We start from the raw sequence: 22,086 nt of genomic DNA on the forward strand, positions 1-22,086 counted from the left end.
TTGGGAAGGTGGCATTCCTTCAAGTCAGTGTTTCACTCCATCTAGGAGTCTTAGAACATGGGCTAGGAATATATGCCAAGCCCTAAATCTCTCCAAAAGGAAAGACTGCCCATCTGCAGACATCGGATTCACAGTTATTGCCCCTAGTCCGTACAGAGCAGGGTGTTGGCTGGCTAGTGAGAGGTCTATCGCAGAGCGTCATAATGTCATGTGGAGACTCAAAGGCCATTCCTGCTCCATTGGGAATTCTGGAAAGAATGGATATGCTTTTTGGCAGACCCATATTTCTTCCCAGAATTCCCGATAGAGCAACAATAGGCTCCACATGACTTTATGATGGTCTCCTTAAGAAGAAATAGTATCCCTTTGAACTTCTAGATCATCACTCGTATCAAGCATGGATCTGCTTATATAAAAGGACTAAGTGACAATAAAAACAAAACATGGATTTGTGGCACAAGCAGTCAGTGGTGTAATGTGATGTCAGCAGGCATCTGCCATGCTAGTTGATGTCACCTTGATTTAGTCCAAGTATATGTGGTAAATATTTTTATTCCTTTAAAAGCATTACAGTCAACTAGAGTTGTAGCTGGAGCATCTTGTACCTCTTTTCTCTCTTTCAGTATAGTAGGTGCCTCTCCCCAATTACATGTCAGGCAGTGTATAACCTTGTGCTGGTTCTGATTACTTCCTATCTCCCTAGAGTGTTGCCAAATGTACCATACAGCACAGCACTAATCCTATTGTTTACGTCTTTTCCTGGCCCTAAGGGACCAAAGTCATTGTAAATCATTTATGAGAAAATGAAGCCGATTAAGTCTGCAGGAATTTAATTTGTTTTTATATCATCGCTATGTACAGAAGAACAGTTAGGAAATCTAGATCCTGAATACTTCTCAGTTTTCGGTAATTGGTTTCCACAAAGAGGGAGCAGTGAATATTGTCCCGAGTAGAAGATTCTGTGTTGATGTCTCTATTATTTACCAACCTGCTCTGGAAAGAAAGCTTTGGTTTTAGGATTACTGTCAGTGCATATTAAAATTATGCAGAGTATATTATAGCAGGCTATATTAACCAACTTTATATTAGCATTGAACCAGGAGTGAGTGTGGACTGACCTGATACGAATGGTGGTACTGATCGATCATAATATATGGTTGTAAAGGCCATTAGGAGCTTCGGGCATAGTGTGAGTGTGTCTCAGGATATGGGGACACTCGCACTAGTGTACATGTGAGTAGCTAAAGTGGACTCGATGGCCTTGAATGTTTCTTAGTTGAAGCAGGCAGACCTGTAGCACCACTTATATTTTATTTATTTTTTTTGTATGAATGGTCTGGTTCAGCTTAGAGCCTTGTGATAGATAGAGACAATTGAATTAATATTAAGGGCAATGTTGATTAACATTGTGGCTGGGCGTGGCGGTCTGTTGCGGGCGGGCGGAATGGTACGGAGTCATAAGTGGATAGGAATTAGGGGCGATGTGGAAGTAAGGGTTCGAGAGAGGACAGATTGGTCAATGGCGAGGTATTTCGCATTGGCGTCGGGTGGGGCAAGACCTCTATGTAATGAAGTCTGTAAAGTACGATTGGGATTATTGATGTACTGATGGCCGATGTCCCTACCAATGTTCGAGACTTTAGGTTTCACCTTTTTATATTTATTCTGGTTTTGTGTATAGAATAAAAAGTAAATAAAAAAAAAAAAAAAGAGCCACAATAAACTAAAAAAATCCAATGCTCTTCCCTATTCCTATATCTTCTTAATACCAAGATATAGCAATTTTGCTATTAAAGGGGTATTCCCCCCAAAATTATTTTTGCATTAATACGCTGCCCACCCGTAGCTTTCCATCTCTCCAATATAAAGTTATTATGGATTCTGCACAGTTTTGCTGTTATCCAGCTGCTTTCACCCCCACGGATTGCATAGAATCATCAGACCTCAGTCCAACCCGACACGCTCCCTGCTCCTGGCCCCGACCCTCCGAGACGGCATCACGTGTCCTCAGTCCCAGCACAGTGAGGTGACTGAGAACACTGATGGGGTGGCTGCTGTTACAGAGGGAGACAGTGATCAGCGCAGCTGTGACTGCATCCCTCTCTAACAGCAGCCACCCGGTCACCCCCAGCCCAGAGCTCACCCCCTGTGTCCAGAGCCTCCCCGTGCACCGTCCATCACTCACCCGGAGCACACAGCCCCCTTCCCCACAACAAACCGCCCCCCCCTATCACCCGTGGCATCCCTCACTCACCCGCAGCAACCCCCCGCGGCAAGCTCTGCCCCCCCCCCCCCGCAATCGCCCACGGCAATCTCCGCCCCTGCGATCGCTTGCGGCAAGCTCCGCCCCCTGCAATCGCCCGCGGCAAGCTCCACCCCACATCCACCCCCCGCCCCCGCGATCACCCACGGCAATCTCCGCCCCCCGCGGCAAGCTCCACCCCTCGCAATCGCCCGCTGCAAGCTCCGCCCCCTATCACCAGCGGAACCCGACCCCACGATCACTGCCCAACCCCTCCACCGCAACATCACCAAGTGGCACCCCCCCCCCGCTCTGCTACACCGCCCCCCCAACTCAGCTCTGCTACACCGCCCCCCCAACTCAACTCTGCTACACCGCCCCCCCCCAACTCAGCTCTGCTACACCGTCCCCAACTTAGCTTTGCTACACCGTCCCCCCAACTCAGCTCTGTTACACCGTCACCCCCAACTCAGCTCTGTTACACCGTCTCACCCAACTCAGCTCTGTTACACCGTCACCCCCAACTCAACTCTGTTACACCGTCACCCCCAACTCAACTCTGTTACACCGTCACCCCCAACTCAGCTCTGCTACACCGTCACCTCCAACTCAGCTCTGCTACACCGTCACCGCCAACTCAGCTTTGCTACACAGTCTCCGCCAACTCCGCTCTGCTACACAATCACCGCCAACTCCGCTCTGCTACACTGTCACCGCCAACTCAGCTCTGCTACATTGTCATCCCCAACTCAGCTCTGCTACACCGTCACCACCAACTCAGCTCTGCTACATTGTCATCCCCAACTCAGCTCTGCTACGTTGTCATCCCCCACTCAGCACTTCTACACCGTCACTTCCAACTCCGCTCTGCTACACTGTCACCGCCAACTCCGCTCTGGTACACTGTCACCGCCAACTCAGCTCTGCTACATTGTCATCCCCAACTCAGCTCTGCTACACCGTCACCACCAACTCAGCTCTGCTATATTGTCATCCCCAACTCAGCTCTGCTATGTTGTCATCCCCAACTCAGCACTTCTACACCGTCACTTCCAATCAGCTTTGCTACACCGACACCGCCATCTCAGCTCTGCTACACTGTCATCCCCAACTCAGCTCTGCTACACCGTCACCGCCAACTCAGCTCTGCTACATTGTCATCCCCAACTCAGCTCTGCTACATCGTCACTTCCAACTCAGCTTTGCTACACCGACACCGCCATCTCAGCTCTGCTATACCGTCATCATCTCCTTCATTGTCTCAGCTCTGCTACTTCACCATCATCAGGCATAAGCATTGCATGATGGGAAATGTAGTTTCCGATCTTGGATATAGATCGGCTTTTAGAAAAACTTGTAACTCAGGAACGGCAGCAGCTAGAAAGATGGAAGACATCTCAAAATACTCAGAGGGACTTGGTGAGTAAGACCAGCTAGGTTTGGGAGCATTACATTTTTTTAGCTCTTGGGGGGAATACCCCCTTTAACCCTGAATTGCTAGGTGGGTAAAATTTAAAAAACTTTTCCACCTATGCCTGATTCATATCACGCCAACCAAGTAGTAAGATGTCTATATGTTGGGAATGGGCCACACAGCAAGGGGTCACTCGCTACATGGGGTTTCTGAGCCATTGGTTGGGGATCACTGTGTTATGGCATAATTTTGTATGAGTAATGGTTAAATATTCAAAATATATCTTATATACATATTATAGACACTACCTATAATAGAAAACTTGCTGAATCTTCCAGACCTAATATTGTGGTAAATACTGGAAATCAAAGTATTTTAGGAGTGATACCTTTATTGGCCAACAAAAAATTGTTAGAGCTGTGAGCTTTTGGGATTCACAAGATCCCTTCTTCAGACAAGTTCACAAATGAAAAATTTCCAAACCTGAAATATACCAAACCTAAAAGTGAAACGCTCGGCATTTCACTTACAGCAGCTGGAGAAGTTGGATACAGCCCTAGGGCTGCCAGGAATATATGGATATAGCCATAGGCTGTAAAAAATTTCGCCATGCAAGAAAATAATCAGTGTGAACATACCCTTATAGTCTGCAGGAGGCTATGGTAGACATATGGGTATTTTACTTGCTTTTACTGAGAACTTACATGATTTTCATATTTGGAATTCTTTGGATTCTTTATAGTAAAAATGTAAACACAGTGATCCTGATTCCACACGAGTCCACAGCTAAAACAAGAATTCTTACATTACATCTGAAAAATGTGCAGTATACATCATATGGAGGCAGTGACCACCTGCCGAGCTACGTACAGCACAAAGCAGACAGTACCGGTGTTGTGTTACTAGAATGGTTAGCTGCCTGTCATACATAGCTTCTGTGGTCCCTGGCCCCTGCAGCCTAGTAGCAGAGCATGTAACATTATATTAGGAAATGGTCATAGTTTGCTAATATAATTATTACAATGGAGTCTTTAAAAAGAAAGTAAAATAAAGGGTCCAAATCTTCACTTAAAGTTACTCTCTAAAATAAAAAGCCTAGATATCCCATAGTGGAGTACAAGGCTGCTGTATTACATCACAGCTTGACCATTGCTTCAGTAGGGACATTGGGCTGGGGATGAGCTATCTTGTTATTCCCATCTGAATCATCCTGTTTGGTTGACTCTTTGCAGGGAGCGGAGTGCTTTCGTTTAGGAAAGGAGTTACCAGTGTTGGCACTCTGCCCTTCAGCATCTTGGCACAGACTAAAGACATTTGATCACGCATCTACCAGTCCCATGGTTTGGCTGAGGACCAAGAGGCCCATTACTATACCCTTTGTAGTCATTAACCCTTTGTTATAGCTGATAGATGTAAAAAGTATTAAACCTGGTCAGATATTCATAATTAGCTTGGGGGTGGGCGGTTGTCCTTTTTCTTAACATAATCATGTATTGCTTTTATATTGATGTCTACATTTACACTTTATATTGTGTACCGTTTATTTGCAGGAGTAATATAATGAAAATACGGAATGTTTATTACTGTAGTAATGTCATGTGTTGCATCTTCTACAGCCATTCCCCTTAGTGTCGTCTTCTCGTTGGTTATTGAAGAGGGGGGAACTTGCATCCTATGTAGAGGATACTGGCATTTTCTCCAAGAGGACAACAAAACAGCAGGTCTACTTCTTCCTGTTCAATGATGTGCTCATTATCACTAAGAAGAAGAGGTACGTTATTCATTTCTATGTAGAAATCTGTAGAATAACTTCATGCCAAAGTTACTTTACTATCTACTTTCTACTGTAAAATGTTTTATTGCTGCAATGAAGTAACTATTACCGAAGTGTTTGGTAGTATTGGGTGGAGAAGCCGAACTGCAGCCATTGGGAGCCATGGAAAACATGGATACAACAACCATAGGCATTCAACTTCTCCAACCGTGGGGAGTCAAATGCCAAGCAGATGAGCTTGGAGAACATAACCGAACCCAAACACTAGTATTAGGTTTAAAAAAAGAGCACATATAGAGTCTTTGAAATTATAACAAGACTTGTCTAAGATTATAAGAATCAGTTTTTTTTTCTAGAATCAGCACAACTTGTTTACCATGGTTGTGTCTTATATTGCAACTCAACCACACTAAAACTCCAAATAGCATTCAACATTTTGTTGCCTGTTTAATCCTTTAAGTAATGTTACAGTGTCCTCAAGTGTTAAACAGTTCTACAAACTAGCTGGGCAAGCTATTGTTAATGCTGCTGTAGGGACCCAAACATGCCAGGAAGTTACAAACATCCGGTAAAAAATGTGATTTCCTGTATCCAGACAACAGGGACATAGAAGCGAGCCGGTAACCAGCATTCATTTTATACATAAAGAAAGTAATGTAGATTATAAGAAGAGGAGAAGAAAATATTTAGGTATTTTAGAGCATTCATAGCATTTCTTGCTTCAGGAAAAGAGACTCATCCCTTGAGCTCATCTGGTATTTGCTATAGATAATCTTTTAATAGTATCTAATAACAAGGGAAATGCTCAGGGGCCAGAAACTATTAAGGTTTTAATCCTTCATTCCTTGATAGTATTTGCCATGTACTATTTAGAGTGGATGGATGACAATTGAAGGGGATTGTTTCTTCATAATCATTAACTTTAAAGTGTGATAATTCATGGCAGGCATGTTCATTACAGACCATAGATGTGCACCACAGGGCTTGCTAAGCCGAGGTCACAGAAATGGGAAGATAACAATCGTTGGAAGCACATCGATGTGCCAGTTAATTGTTTCACCTTAAGGGTGCATTCACACTGAGGAAAAGAGGTAGAAATTACAAGCGGAATCCCAGTCGCGGACTCCGCTTGGAATTCTGCCTCCCTCAGTGTCTCAATTTTAAGTATAGGGTGCCTCTGCTCCCTGCTGCTCTCCATTGAAAGAATTGACAGGTTAAAGGAGATATCTGGAGAGCAAAAATTCTTACCTCTTCTGCTCTCCACTTCTTCCCTCTGACCTTCTCTTCTCTGCTGGTGGGCAGCATGTTGCAGGCAATTGGCTGCCCAATGTTACCAATGTTGCAGTGACATCAGGCAGCTATTGGACAGTAAGTGGAGGTGTGGTTTCACCTGCATGCAATGCCTGCAACATGCCCCACCCCCTTGTCTGCATCAGTTATCAGCAGAGACAATTGGAGGGAGGTATAGCTCTGGAGAGTAGAAGAGCTTTTCTTCTCTCCTGATCATCTCTTTAACATCCAGAACAACAACTTTTTCAGTCCAACCATGAATGGCAAGAACGCAGACATCTAAAATCTCTAGCTCAGCATAGGACTATAGTGATTTAGTAGAAATTAGACATAAAATATATAAGCTTTATTTCAGCTACCCCTGCGTTCACCATAAGTTGAGTATTATGTATATTTGGTATCAAGAATATCTTGCTGCCAATGTATAGTGCCATTTCCATATGATAGTGAAAGTCATACGTTTACATACACTTAGGTTGACTTCATAAAACTCATATTCTCCCCTCCACAGAGGTCACTCTAGTGTTAGCAAGCTGTGTAGGATATCTGTACATGACACGTTTTGCATTATAATGAATGTGGATAAGGTGTATGGAAAATCATGACCTCAGCTGTACTTATGAACACCACTTGTGACTGCAGTGGGTGAGCAATCCTCTTGGGTTCATGGGAACTCTGCCATCACCAGGACAGCAGTAGTAAGAATCAGCTCTACTGTTTCAATTGTTCATTTTATGAACGCGAGAGAATAATTCATAACATATTCTTTCTTTAAAGAATTGGAGTGATTTCTAAAAGATGACAGCCAAGATCATAGATATTAAAGAGATTTATGAACATTTCTCCACTCATGGCCTGTAATGTTGAATATGTCCATTTTCCATTTCCAGGAATGTTACAAAGCCAAAAGCACATTTACAGCATAAACAAATCAATCTTTCTCAACAAGTCTTATTGGAAATCTTTAAGCTGGAGCTTGGTCCCAGACCTTCCTGGTTGCTGTTTACAGGAAGAGGCCACGGGCAGCCCTCCTCTTCTTTCCTTGCAATCTGTATGTGTGAAAGGGAAGAAAACATTTCTGATTAAGAAAACACCCTATGACCCTATAGCTTTTATACTGATAATCTAAACTATGAGATACATAACCAATCATGGGGTTAAAGAGCAAAATGAGAAACTGGCCCATAAATATGTTCTCCAGTTTTTTCTAAGTTACATTTGTATATGGGGAAGCTGGGCTACAGCCAGTATGGATGATATTATTGCAAGTAGGGGTGAGGGAATTTACAGTACTAGAGATACAAAAAAGTATGTCCATACCATCATAAACAGGACTGCATAAGGGTACGTCATGCCCATATAATTGGAGGACTTCTCTGACTTTGACAAACGCTATTATTAGTGTAGGTGGCATCTCGGGTACCGGATATCAGCAGGGTAACCTGGGAAATGTTAACTATTCCTGGTTTTATCACAATAACCTTCAAGCCTATACTTATATAGCGTGTTCATTACTATATGTTTTGAGTTTTTGGTGACCTTGTACATTTATCTGTATTGTCTCAGCTCCGGTCAGCTTGTTCTCTTAACAGCAACAACATTCTTTATACTGCTATGATGATAATAATATATTTGCTGGCTTCTCTTTTTTAATGGATTACACGTTGCGTGAAGTTGTTTGGGTTTTTATTTTTTATTTGTTTGGATATATTTCTTATTCTTTATCTGCAACCAGGCAGAATGGTTACAAGTGTATTGTTATAAACACAACTTTACTTGTATACTGCATTAGAGTCTGTTTACTTCAGTGAAGAGAGTGGAATAACTGCTGCCAAATGTATCTAGGTAACTAAGGACTTGTCATATATAACATGAGGCTACCTTCTAACACATCAGGGCAAGGATGGGGAACCTTTGGCTCTCCAGCTGTTAGGGCTGAGTTGGTGCCCTGAATCACTGTGTAAAGCTGCCGTGCAGTTTGCGGCACGTATCAGCCACGGCTGCAGCAGCAGCTATATACCCTGGGCGCGCAGCAGGCAGAGGAGGGCAGGTAGTCATCTGGGTGGCTCCCGGCCCGTGGGGTTCCCAGCTAGATGTCCCGTTCAGCCAGCCAGCGTGCTGCCCTGCCAGGTACAGTATATGCTCCGGCCGGCGGGGGGGTGTTAATGGGGCAGTTTCCCAACATACTCGCAGCATGATTTCAGTCCTGCTGCCAGTATGTCTGCCCATAGACATTAGAGAACAGGGATTTGCAGCAAAAAATCCACTGCAGATCTGTTGTGTGTGTTTGTACCCTTAAGTGGTATTATCAGCAGGTTAGACGAATCTGAATGTGACCTGCCTCCTATATGTTGAGCACAGGGCACCAAGGAGGAAGGTAAGTCTCTTACCTCCTCCTCGGCGCCATTCCGATTAGTGTAATCCTCGGCCTGGAGCACCGTTAGGAGCACTGCCCCACCCACAGCTGGCCCGCTCCTTCTAATAATAATGGTAATCAATGCAGTGGGCAGTACGCCAGCTGGGAATTCAACTACTAACAGCACGGGAACAGCGCAGAGGAGGAAGGTAAAATAAAAAAAAAAACAAACACATAGGGCCAAAAGCCCTACTGAAAAATATGTATTTACAATAAAACTTAACTGTAATTTTGACACAGTTGATACAGATCTATATAGACATTCCCACCTTTTCATTGTATAGAGGAGGAAGGTAAGAGACATTCCCTTTCTCCTGGGTGCCACATGCACAATAGGGGCTATCAACAAGTTAGATTCATGGTGAAAACCAACTGTTAGTACTAATGGGACAGATCATGTGACTAGGATTAAACTGAGCATGAGCGTCCCAAGAAACAGAATACCAGGTGGGTCATTACCAAGGGCAACAGGTTATAAAACTAAGCACATGGGGGTATTAGTGAGTATATGTTTTTAATGATACATTTTTAAAAAATTTGGAATATGTTTGATTCAACATAATGCATCACTATAGGCCTAGTTTTCTTTGTGACACCACCCATTTAACCTTGGCTGTCCAGGCATGTTGGGAGGGTAGTTTTGCAACAGCTGGAGGGCCAAAGATTCCTTATCCGCTTCATTAGGGTATGTTCACCCTTGCATCACCAAAATACCCCAGTCACTTCTTTGTACAATTTTGTTCTGTACATACCTACAGCTCTGACATTAGACAGGAGTGCAGTGCTTACATGAAGATGCCCAAGAGCCACGTGTGTCTGCTATACCCCTGTTGTATTCCAAGGCATTTCATTTCTAGGAGGCGTCCTGAGCCTAAGCAGAGAAGTCATGGCTGCATTATATACTGCAATGTGTATTTCAAATATGTGGTGGAGAAATAGACTTTGTTTTCTGGCAGCTATGTAAGTAATGTAAGTAAATTGGAGAACTACCTATAACACAGTTCCAATCTACTACAGACTTAGGGAGGCATTTATTAAGTCCGGCGTTTTTTACGCCGGACTTAAAAATGCCCCCGCAGCTCCGGCGGTACGGAGATTTATGTAAAGGCGGACTGCCTGTACATAAATCCTGTGCGCGCCGGTGCGCACCGCCGAAAACCTACGCCAGCTGAGTACTGGAGTAGGTTTTCGGCGTAGAATTGGGCGGAACGGATGATAAATCGCGCGGACTCTGAGTCCGCGCCCTCCGTTCCGCCCACTTCCCGCCTACTTTCCGCCCCCTTTCCGCCCCCTGGCGTACTCGGCGGAAAGTGCCGATTTGCGATTATTTTATTCGCAAATCGGCCATTTGCGTATAAAATAATACGCAAATCGGCACTTTCCGCCAAAAATCATCCGTCCGCCGGATGATACATGTGGCCCTTAGTGTATAAAAGAAAGCTGGATGTAGAAGTGCCATATAGGTAGATAACTACAGTCCTTCCCAGTCATTCGGGTCATATTCTTAGGAAGCGCTCAGAGATCTCTTATGACAATCTGATAAATGCTGTCAAATAACTTGATGTTTTCATCAGAGGAAGTATGTCGGCTTTCCTGGCGACACAACGCCACCCAACACAATAAAGTATGATTTCCCCCCCATAAACTATTTATGAGCCAATTCCTCAGAGGAAACTAGAGATGACGGACTGATGTTTCCAAGCCGCAGCTTCATCCAGTGGTTTTGTATTGACTGTGATTATCTCAACCAACACACAGTACAGAAACCACCCATAAAATAGATTGCTTTAGTGTCATCTTACAGTGTTAACCCTACATGTACTATTTTGTGGGTGGGCTTAGTAAATGTTTATTGATTCTGTATATTTTGCAGGTTTAACACCTATATTTTAAGTAGTGAAAAAGAAAAAGTGTCAGAGGTCATGCACACAAAGGAGTTGTATTATGGCACCCATAGCACTCTGCAGGGCCTCCGATCTAATACAAAGTCATACAGAGTGTGTTCACAGTGATTTGTTGTATGCTCCATCTGATATCTGATATTTTTCCTGCAGTCATTGCTCTGGGAGGAGAATATAGCTATAGTATGACCCCATATGAAGACACCATGCATAGTGGCTACAGATTTATAGTGTGGATCCATAGGGTCTCTGTGTGCCTCCATGTGCACATGGATCTGCCACCCAGCTGCAGTAGTTATATTATGTTGTATTGCCATGAAGCATTTGTGAGTGCAATAAAGTTACAAATAATGTGATGCAGACCCGGCTTAAAGAAAAAAAATGGTGACGCCCCTGTTTGAGCAAGACCATCACTCATGGTTCTAGTGGTGCTGCACAAACCATCACTACCATGCCACAAGAACAATACACACACAATTTCCAGAATTGCACTTCATCCCTTTTACAGGGCATTTTTTTAGTCATAGAGTTGTGCAAATTATTTACTTTTTAAAAGTTGAGTGTAATAAATATGCCTAAAAAGGGAAAAGTAACTAAATGTGTCTAAAATGTAACAGAGAGTAAAATCAGATTGTGAAAAATGCACAAGAAAACAAATGTGAAAGGCTTAGAAGAGCCCTCCTAAGTGTTCATGCAAAGAACAGCGCTGCAGTGTAAAGAATAGCAGAAGGGTGGACTAGCAGGCATCTGGTGTACTTACAATCATCTAATTCCTTCACATTACAGCCGTGTAGCTGAGCCCTTACATTCTGTCCACTATGGGAATAATGTATATTTAGCAGTTTTTCCCAATGAAATGTAAATATATCTATATTTGTAGTATTTTGGTTATTCGCTGTCCAGCTTTCTCTTCCTTTGCTTCATTCCTATGGGATTCCAGTAAGCTGCTGGGATTTTTGGCTTTGTGCCTTTTGGAGAACAGATATATTTGACAAAATGCAGCTGGACATTAAAGGCTGGAATGGCTCCAGGAATGAGACAATGCCCTGGAATGCTACCTGTGTGCAGCTGCATGGAGACAGATCTGGTACCAGAGAGCAGCTGATAAAATGTCACTTCTAAGAGGACATGTTTATACTTGTTTATTGGAAATGGCACTGGGGAAGATAAGCTGTACTGTAATGAATTTCAGGACTTGATTGGGAGGCAAAAAGCAGTGATTTATGTAAATACATTATGTATTTTCTTTTAATTAGAAAAACTAATAAGGCTGGATTAACACTATGTTTTTGCAATCCATTTTTCTCATCCGTTTTTGCAAAAAAACTGAAGCATTTGTCTGCATCTGTTTTTCCATTGACTTCTATTATTAAAAAAAAAAAAAAAAAAAGGACCAAAACGCATCCTTTTTATGTACACAAAAACGTAGCTGACCTATTTTTCTGTACTTAAAAAAAGGATGCTTTTTGAGCCGTTTGTTTTTGGGTTTTTTTATCATGGAAGTCGATGGAAAAACGGATCAAAATGGATGCACACAAATGCATCCATTTTTCAATCTGTTTTTTGCATCCGTTAAACGCACAGCAAAAAACGCAGTGTGAACCCGGCCTGAGACAAAAAAAAAAAAGTTAAACACTCCCAACAGTTGCTTCAGGTATATTCAGCACAATACATACCGTATTTACTACCATGGCTTCTGCCCTGACACTTGCTTTTATTGTTTGTTCATGTGTATATGTGTGCATTTAACACATCTATAATTTACAAGTACAGAGCGTTAATGTTAAAGTGGTAATTTGTTAAGAGCACCTTTAAAGTGTTACAGTCATTGAAAAGATAACTTTTGTGATGACGTAAAGAAATGTCAATAGTTTTTATTGATCAAGGCTGGGATGATTAGACCCCTATTAATTGCAGACACAACCCTGGAGAACCCCTCTAAGTGCACCTTTGCTGCAGAATACGGCCTAATAGACTTTCTGTATAATCTTTATTTTACAACAAGGGGATGATAGAGATGGAGGCACTTAGCTGAGTGCTTCTCCAGGTTTGTTAGTGATTGGTGGGAGTCTAAGCACCCAAACCTCTACCTTAAAAGTTCTTTGTTTTTTAATAAGAGTGACACCGTCATCAGCTCGGGGAAAGGAAGCGATAGAGGAGTGCTGCTCGTTTGCTAGATGATACCTCATACGTGACACATCATGCATAGCTGTGCCAGGTGACACGTGGACTGGATGCCTGATGCATGACTGGTTATCCTGATCTCTATACTGCTTATAGAAGGCACCAGGCTTGTCTGATGATTTGTGCCCTTACACTTACCTAGCAGTTATACAGGAATGCCTGTATGAGACACAATGGGAGGAAGTTTCTCCAGAACGTGCCTCGCAGTGCCAGGAATGTTCTGTGTGTGAGCGCTCCTCATTATTCCAATGTACACATTCCTCCTGGGAGGTTTACTAATGAATATTTCTCATGTTCCGTCTGTAAATGGTTTTCGCATTAGCAGCCTTTGACCATCCCATCGATCATACTTTTCCCTGTACAAAAATATTCAATACTGACAAATTGTCGTTTGGCCAATTTGAAGGATTTGGGTTTGTTTACTGGATTTTGTGGCCCACACCTGTTACTGTTACATATGGGAAAGATACATGCGGGTAATCTCAGACTCTCCTGTTACCCAGCTTTCTATGAAATGCACAACAGCTGGTGAACTTGTCTGGTCACATACTACATGAATGTTATTGTCACCAGCAATGTCATGTGTGTTGTTTCCTGTTGTTGCTATGAGTGTAGCTTATACAGGTGACTGACATAATGACTGTTGGCTGCAGATTATGGCTTTCCTTACATATGGCTCCACATGGGCCTGCTCAATGTGCACAGCTCATTTCTTATCCTGAAAACAAGGGAGTTAATACTCACTAGATGATGCACAGATTGCTTCTTTCTATTGTAAATAAATAGCAGTAAATCCTCTGCATGCTAATAGCGTTGGCCTCTTTATTAAAGTTGCCCAGACCCAGAAAAAGTTGATGTAAATCCAAAAAAAGAAGACATACCTGCCTTGATCTCCCACAGTTATCGATCAAACGTCTCCCGATCTGCAGAGCTCAATGCTAATTCCTGTTTCCTGTGATGCATCAGCCACACTGGAAGTGTCCACTTAGCCAGTCACTGGCCTCCGTTCTAGCACCTTTGCTAAAAACTGCTTTGCCTGGTTGATTATCACTATATAGATTTGAATTGCTACGTGCAGAAGAATTACAAGATTTTTTTAGGTAAACCTTAGAACATGAAAAAAATGGAAAACAAACAAGCAAGCACCTTTTTACAATTTTCCCCAAAACAAGTCCTAAAAAATGTATTGTTATTAGTAAATTTATTGATTGGTAGACCACCTATGGAATCTGGCGTTCCATAAGGCGAAATTTCTAGATTTTTTGCTAGAAGGAAAACAAGTAAAAAAAAATCCCAGACCCCTAAACTGATTCAGACCCCAGATCAGATCTTCCAACTAATTCAGATCCTAGACCACACTTATAAAGTTATTCAGATATCAGACTTGAAAAAAAGACAACTTGCTCTTTCTGAGACCTCCACCCTTTTAGTCACCACCTCACACAACGTTCTAATGCTGGGGTGTATCAAGACCCTGCATGTGTCACCACACGTGTCTTCCAAGCCAGTAGTGCCACGCTTGAAGGCAGCCCTGCCATCATAAAAGCATTGGTGTACACACTGTCCTCCTCTCTGCTGGCAGTTCTGCACAGTCTAGATTTAGACCACCATCAGCCAGTTAGGGGCCATTGTCCTAGCATCATATTAGATGTTTTTATTCATAGGAATTTAGACTTCGAGTCCCCCACCATTGCTAGCGTAATGCAGCTAGTGCTTTATAGACTGCAGATCGGTCTGAACCTCTGTCCGCTTCTCCTGCTATGTTCAACCGGCCCCAATAACGGAAACCTCTAAACTTTAACGTTTTTATGGATAAGTGATCCATGTAAATATCTTCTTGGTGAGGTTTTATATCTTTTGCTGTAGTATTTCCATTGCTTCTTACTACACTGTGAGTGTGACTGCAGTGTACAAAGTAGCCCTAGATGTTTAATCCCAAAGTCACCTGCTAAATGGACATCTACACGTGTATTATTAACACACACGCTTATATGCAGGCTGCTTATGCATTGTCATATACTGTAAGTAATAGTATGCACACGTTACCCAGCCTGCTGTACAATAGGTTTGATATGATAAATCATGATACTAACTTGCCCTGCTGGTTGTACAAGATCCCTGTAAACCTATGTAATAGTATCTATATTATCCTAGCCTTCTGTTTACCATCAAAGTATGATACACATATAACAAGATGATTTTATTTACTGAAAAGCAGGGGAACCTTTGGCCCTCCAGCTGTTGCAAAACTACCACTCCCATCATGCCTGGGAATTGTAAGTTTGCAACAGCTGGAGAGCCAAGGTTCCCTATCCCTGTATTATAGTGTACAAAAGTAAGTAGATAAGGATGGGGAGCCTACTGGCCTCCAGCTGTTGCCAAACTACAATTTTCATCATAGTTGGACAGGCATGATGGGAATTGTAGTTGTACAACAGCTGGAGGCCAGTAGGTTCCCCATTGCTGAAATAGTACATGCAGTAAGGAGAATTTTTTTTCCTCTTTAGTGATTCATTTATAGCGTGTTAAGTATATTTACAGTATCCAGGAAATGTAAACAAACGTATATATTATGACTCACTATGTATCCTAGCCGCAAAGCTTTACCAATGGGCTTTTAGGATTCTTTATTACCTGCTGGAATCTATTCATTGTCAGAATAAAATGCAACCCAATGATAATGAATGAAGTGTTATTAGATTACCACAGTGGCTACAAAGCTTCTCTGTAAGCACATGCGGCTCATAGGCCTATTTGATATAGTTCCTGACTTAGTTTCCAAGACATTTTGGGCTAGTGTGTTTGTGAGAGTCCACAGATATGTCAGAATAGATCATAGATCACTTCAGCTCAGTAGATTCTTCAGTGCTGTTCTCGAAGTGCAGAGATCGTCACAGGAGGAGTTGGTTACTTGTTGGTTTCCACTGGCAGGCTGACATGTATGTTCATGTACATGGACTAGAGAAAGTCCTGGACAGCTTCAGGGATAACCCTGTCCATCACTAACTCTAGTACTGGGCAGCTTAAGTGCCTATGCTTATGCCTATGGATATATGCCTGTTGTAACGTAGAAAACAATAAAGAGCCTATGCTTACCTCGCACTCCCTTGATGTCCCCTACTGCGGTGTCTCCAGGTCCCCTTCATTGACTGCTGCCACTTCTGAGACAAACTTGTCTCAGCAGTGACTGTCTTCTCAGCCAATGACTGGCAGCCATGCTGTCCTGTCTCAATCAGTGATTGGCTGTGTAGCTATCACTCCCGAGATGAGTCCATCTTGAAAGTAGCAGTGGCTGCGGTCAGCAAGAAGACCTGGAGACACTGCAGAAGGACACCAAGGGAGTGCAGAGAGTTAAGTATAGGCTCTTTGTAACCACAGGCATAAATCAAAAGCCTTCTTCTGCTGGATATCCCCTTTTATGAGCTAAATCTGCTTCTTATTGCTCTCTCCCTATTGACATGAATAAGGGAGCATGCATGCACATGGCGTAATGTGTACGGCCAGATTTTTCTGGCCAGACATCTTTGTGCATTTTTAAGGGGTGCAGATTGCAGGGTCTAGTGTTCTATTTGCCCTACTATACCTATACCAAAAAGGATAATACCTGTACAAATGGTTCCAGCCTGTTACAAGTTTTGTTTCCCGACATTATTGCCTACAGCCTTCAGCAGTGTATAGACAGCCAGTCTAGTGGTTTGTATTGTACATCCATCACTACTACATACTGTGTAACAGAACTCCCACTTGAGGTATAGGATCATTATTTCAGCTTTGGGCTTATTTAACTTAACAATGCAATGAATTTGGTAACAGATCCAGAATAGGTCACATGAGATATTATTGGGCCCTGTTCTTTTCAATATAATTATTTACAACCGTGAACGAAATGTTCGTGTTGGCAGTCATCACTGAACTATGTAAGGTATTTTACACAGCGGAGTAATATAATACTACTGAGGTATTTGGGCAAATTTGGAAACTTGGGTGGAGACATATAAAGAAATGTTAGGTTCAGCACTTGGGGTGTGATAACAAATCTGCTACTAATACATATGGGACACAGAAATGAGATGGAAAGGGATTTATAAATTCTAGTGAACTGTAAACTAAAGTGCAGCCAGACAGCCAAAGGCACATGAAGAAAGCGTAGGGTGATATTGGGGTAAGTGATTATATAAGCCACTTGGGTAATTAATATTGCATACAGGTTTTAGTACAGGAAGGACATAGCAGGGGTTGATGGGATTAAATGGTCACTAGTACCAGCAAATATAATAAACATTTTAATATATCTTATTAGAGAAAGATGTCTCTGCTCCCCTTTTCCTCCCTTTCTCCCCCTTTTAAAATCTGTCTCCAGACAGATTATCTCACTAAGGTTTCATGCTACTTGTATATGTGGAAGGGAAAAAGGAAGGGGGGCGGTGGCAGGAGAGAGACAAAGGCAAAGAGACAAACAGGGACAATGAAAAAAGTTCTAACAAGTGTTATACCTCACCCTGTGCTAGACTTACAGCTTATACTGCTCAGTGCTGCTTTATAATGTCCTCCAGACTGCTGCTTCTGTGAGTGTGCAATAGAGATAGAGGAGAGCAAGATCACTTCTGTATGTGTGCAGTGTATGGGAGCCATTATAAAGGCTAGCTTCCACCCATTAGATCAGCTACAACTCATAATGACAGGGAACCTGTCATTAAAAAAAAAAACAAAAAAAAATGTGCGCTCCTCTGAGACATAGACAGACCACTTAGATTTACATTTAAGTCGATCTAGGTCATGTGACGTGGAGTCATGTACGCTGCGCACATACCTTTCCCATTTTTACTCCTCCCTGAAAAACCTTTTGAAATGTTTCTTTGATAAATTTTTGAGACATTTGGTATATCCTTACATTGTGATAGACTGTGCAGTTGGACCTGTCTGTCACATAAGAGGACACTAGAGATAGTTTGGAGGAATATCAAATCATAGCTGTAGCCTCAGGTTTTCAATATAACAGGTTTGTGCATTAGGCTGGGTTCACACTACTTTTTTAAAATTAATTTTGGCAAAAAAACAAAAAAAAACAAACGCATTTAAGTGCATCCGTTTTGATTTGTTTTTTCCACATTGAATTTCATTATAAAAAAAAAGTATCAAAACGCATCCGTTTTTGTAACGTACACAAAAAACTTGTTCGACCACATAATGTAAGTCAATGAAAAAAAAAAAAAAAACGGATGCACACAAATGCATGTTTTATCCTCCATTTTTTTTGGTGAAAACAGATGAAGAAAACCTAGTGTGAACCCAGCCTAAGCCAAATATCATTTTCCAAATCTCCTGCAACCAACTCGTTTATCAGAGGGATATTGACACCTGCACCAAGTACCAAGAATACCCATGTATATCCCGTATCCCTGCTGTATGAAGGAAGTTCTGCATTTACTGAGCACTCCTTACCTACAGTATTACTCTCTTCCTCCGCTTCATAAAAGCAGCAGGGAGGAAGTTTATTTTACTAGCAAGTCTAAAGTAGCAGCAGAGTTGTGCGTGCGTGTACACTACTTTCCAGAACGTGGTATTTTACATCATTCCTTCTATTGCCTTGAGTTGAAGTAAATTACATTCCCAAGTAGGAGAGAAGTTTGACTGACAAGGGTCCCTGAGCTAAGCTGCCTGTCTCCTCCACATTGTGTGGTGTTTATATGAAAGAGCACTCACCCTTTAGTAGTTGGCAGCGGCTCAGGAATCGCAGATGTTACAGTGAATTTCATGTTAGTGTTTTGATTTCCTTCCAATGTGTTTCCTATCTGTGTCTTAAACAGTAAACAGGTAATGACCTCATGTTAAATGCTCCCGGAATAGCACAACTGGTCTTCACCTTTCCTTTCGCCTATGTATCCTGTCCTGATAGCCGCACTATATTAACAAATATCGGTAACGCTTTAACTGATATCCATTCATTAAGGAGTATACCAGCAATAGACATGACATACTATCGTGGTGAATGGTTGGGGGTCTCATTGCTTGGACCTCTAGTGATCAGATTGCAAAGTCTAGTAATGGCTCGTACAGTCTATGGGCAATTATAGCAGAAGTGCTTGAGATATGTAATAAAACATTAAAGGGGTTAGCCAGGCTCAGTTAAACATGGATGCTTTGGAGAAAAAGCAGCACCAGTTTGGGTGTGGTTCTATTAAAGTGAATAGAGAAGAATTGAAATATCAAACACAGGCTGATGACAGGGGTGGTGCTGTTTTTGCAAGAAAGTAGCTGTGCTTTTTCTAATCCTCTAATCCTGAATAACCCCTTTAAAATCAAATTACAATGTAAACAGATAATTATAACTGGTGAGTATAAAGAAACCAAAGTGGTAGTAACACTGGGATAGGGTATCCAGTATCTGCTTCCAGTGGGTCAGATTTGGGGTCATATAGGTTCCATGGTATTCGTCATTGTAAGGCACTGATTCATAAATTTTGGATTTTTTTTTTTCAGTGATGAGAGCTACAATGTGACAGACTATTCTATGCTGGACCAGCTCCATGTTGAGCCGTATGACAATGAAGATCTATCATCTTCTCCTTTAAAGAACAGCACACCCATCCTTTACTCAAGACAGAGCACAGCAAACCACCTGTTCACACTCACCATCCGAAGCAATTATGCCGGGGAAGAAGTCGAGATGTTGTTGGGAGCAGAGACCCTGTAAGTAAAGATCTGTTACAGCATTGCATGACTTATCAGTGGAGTGTTATGCTCCAATTATGTGCTTAGTAGTCTTGTATACTGATGGTCATGGTGCTCATATGTAGTGTTATTAGTATTATCATTATAGGTTTCGGGTGCCATCTAATATTGATAACAGCTGATTATTGGGGATTTCAGCAGCCAGACCCCACAATCAGATCGCTGTTGGGGGAGCTACTTCAGAAGAGATGGATGTGACAGTCAAGTTGGTGTCACCTCCTGCCGTTACTACTGCTGCTGTCTGACAGGGCAGAAAGAAGCCAAAAGCCATCATCAAAAGGGGTCATCAGGCCTGGAAAAACATAGCTGCTTTCTTTAAAAAAAATAAAAAATAAAAAAAACAACTGTCTTAAGGTTGTGTGTGTTATTATAACTTGGATCAATTGAACTGAGCTGCAATTCCACACAGAAGTGGCGCTGTTTCTAGAGAAAGCAGCTATGTTTAGCCTGGATAATCCCTTTAATCATCAAATTTCAGTCCTCAAAATCTCTCTAACTTCTTTTTTGCACCATTCACCTGTCACGCAGAAGCTGCCAGTCTCAGTCATTCACAGTTGGTGGTAATCCCATGGTAACACCTCTAACAATGGCCCGGTCAGCAGCCCTGACAGCTTCAGGGACAGTCATCTCCAACAACCCTTGGCTGTCTCTCACTTTTGTCCTAGCACTGCACTTGTCTTGCTATATCACTGCTGCAGGCCACAACGCTCAGGTTCACGCACAAGCATCACTCTCATCTTCATTAGCAGCTCTTACATACTGTAGGCGCCATATGTATTGCATGCCTAATTCTACATGTCTGCACTTTGCTAGGAGGTGTCACAGGTATTGGCCTCATTGTCTTAAGGCAGCCAAGCACTTGATGGGGTTTTCACCTGCAGGATAAAGCTAATGGCTCAGTTTATGCATGGAATATACTCGCCATCCACATTGTTACGCCTAGTCACAGAGCTAATTTTTTTTTAATATATTGCTTGTTCTGTCATTCTTCCTGGTCATTACATTTACATGCTACATCGGTAGTGGTAATAGTTATTGTCAGATACAATAGTTTCTATTTCTATGACACATAATAGACATAGTGAATAGCATTACAACCTCAGCGCTGAGATCCCAGCCATAGTGAGAGTGTCTATTTCTATAGGGACTGGTAGGGAGCAGATTCTTTGTATCCTTGGACTTTTATAGGACAGAGAGCTGTTTTCATCTCTCGGTGTTCCTCCAGGTATCTGCTTTCCATCACTTCACTCCCTGCACTTAACCACAGGGCTCCCTGGTGCAGATGGATTGTTAATGACAAAGTGTCAGTAAATTCTAAGTGTTGTAGACTTATCACCTCTGCTATCATGGTATGATAGGTTCTCCAGCTACAACATTTGCTTTCTACGGCACATAAGACGGCTGCCCAGTATGTGCTCCATCCACGTCTGTCTTTTCTATATCTTTGTATCCCCCCACCACCACCACACATTTAGGGTCTATTTACACGAAAAGATTATCTGACAGATTATCTGCCAAAGATTTTAAGCCAAAGCCAGAAACAGACTATAATCAGAGATGAGGTCATAAAGGAAAGCCTGAGATTTCTCCTCTTTTTAAATCCATTCTTGGCTTTGGCTTCAAATCTTTGGCAGATAATCTGTCAGATGATCTTTCTGCATGTATGGACCCTAAGACAGGACAATCGTAGACTAAAATGCACCAGAATTTACACCGTTGCGTAGTTGGTAAATCTGGTGCATATTTAGGCTATGTTCACACTACGTAAGTTCCGCAGAAATCACGGCCGTTGTTACAACAGCAGGCTGAGGGAATCCCGGTCGGAGTGTATACACATAGTCGGGATCCCTAGCGATGCCGTAGAAAACTGACATGTCAGAAAACCCTGTCAGTGCAAACTATGGAGCGAGCGGCTCTGGCTGCACGCTCCATAGTGTGTAGTGGAGAGTTCTGATGCGGGCATGCACGGACGCACCCCCATCAGAATTTAGCGGCGCTAAAGATCATCCGGCTGGTACTGCAGTACCGGCCGGATCACAGAACGGCCGGTCTCAGAAAAGATCATCCCGGCCGGTACTGCAGTACCAGCCGGAAGATCTTTAGCGCCGCTAAGTTCTGGTCATGGAACGGCTG

General features: G+C 42.5%; 1 protein-coding gene across 1 annotated transcript in view; it reads left to right on the plus strand.

The window, feature by feature from the left end:
* Positions 1 to 22,086, plus strand: part of ARHGEF26 (Rho guanine nucleotide exchange factor 26) — a 103,112-nt gene that overhangs the window by 76,664 nt on the left and 4,362 nt on the right. The window contains exons 11-12 of the mRNA XM_069975468.1: positions 5,273 to 5,427; positions 19,702 to 19,911. Coding sequence (XP_069831569.1) covers positions 5,273 to 5,427; positions 19,702 to 19,911 — 365 coding nt within the window. The remainder of the gene's footprint in view (positions 1 to 5,272; positions 5,428 to 19,701; positions 19,912 to 22,086) is intronic.

The sequence above is a fragment of the Dendropsophus ebraccatus genome, chromosome 6 (genome assembly GCF_027789765.1).
Source record: "Dendropsophus ebraccatus isolate aDenEbr1 chromosome 6, aDenEbr1.pat, whole genome shotgun sequence".
NCBI lineage: Eukaryota > Metazoa > Chordata > Amphibia > Anura > Hylidae > Dendropsophus > Dendropsophus ebraccatus.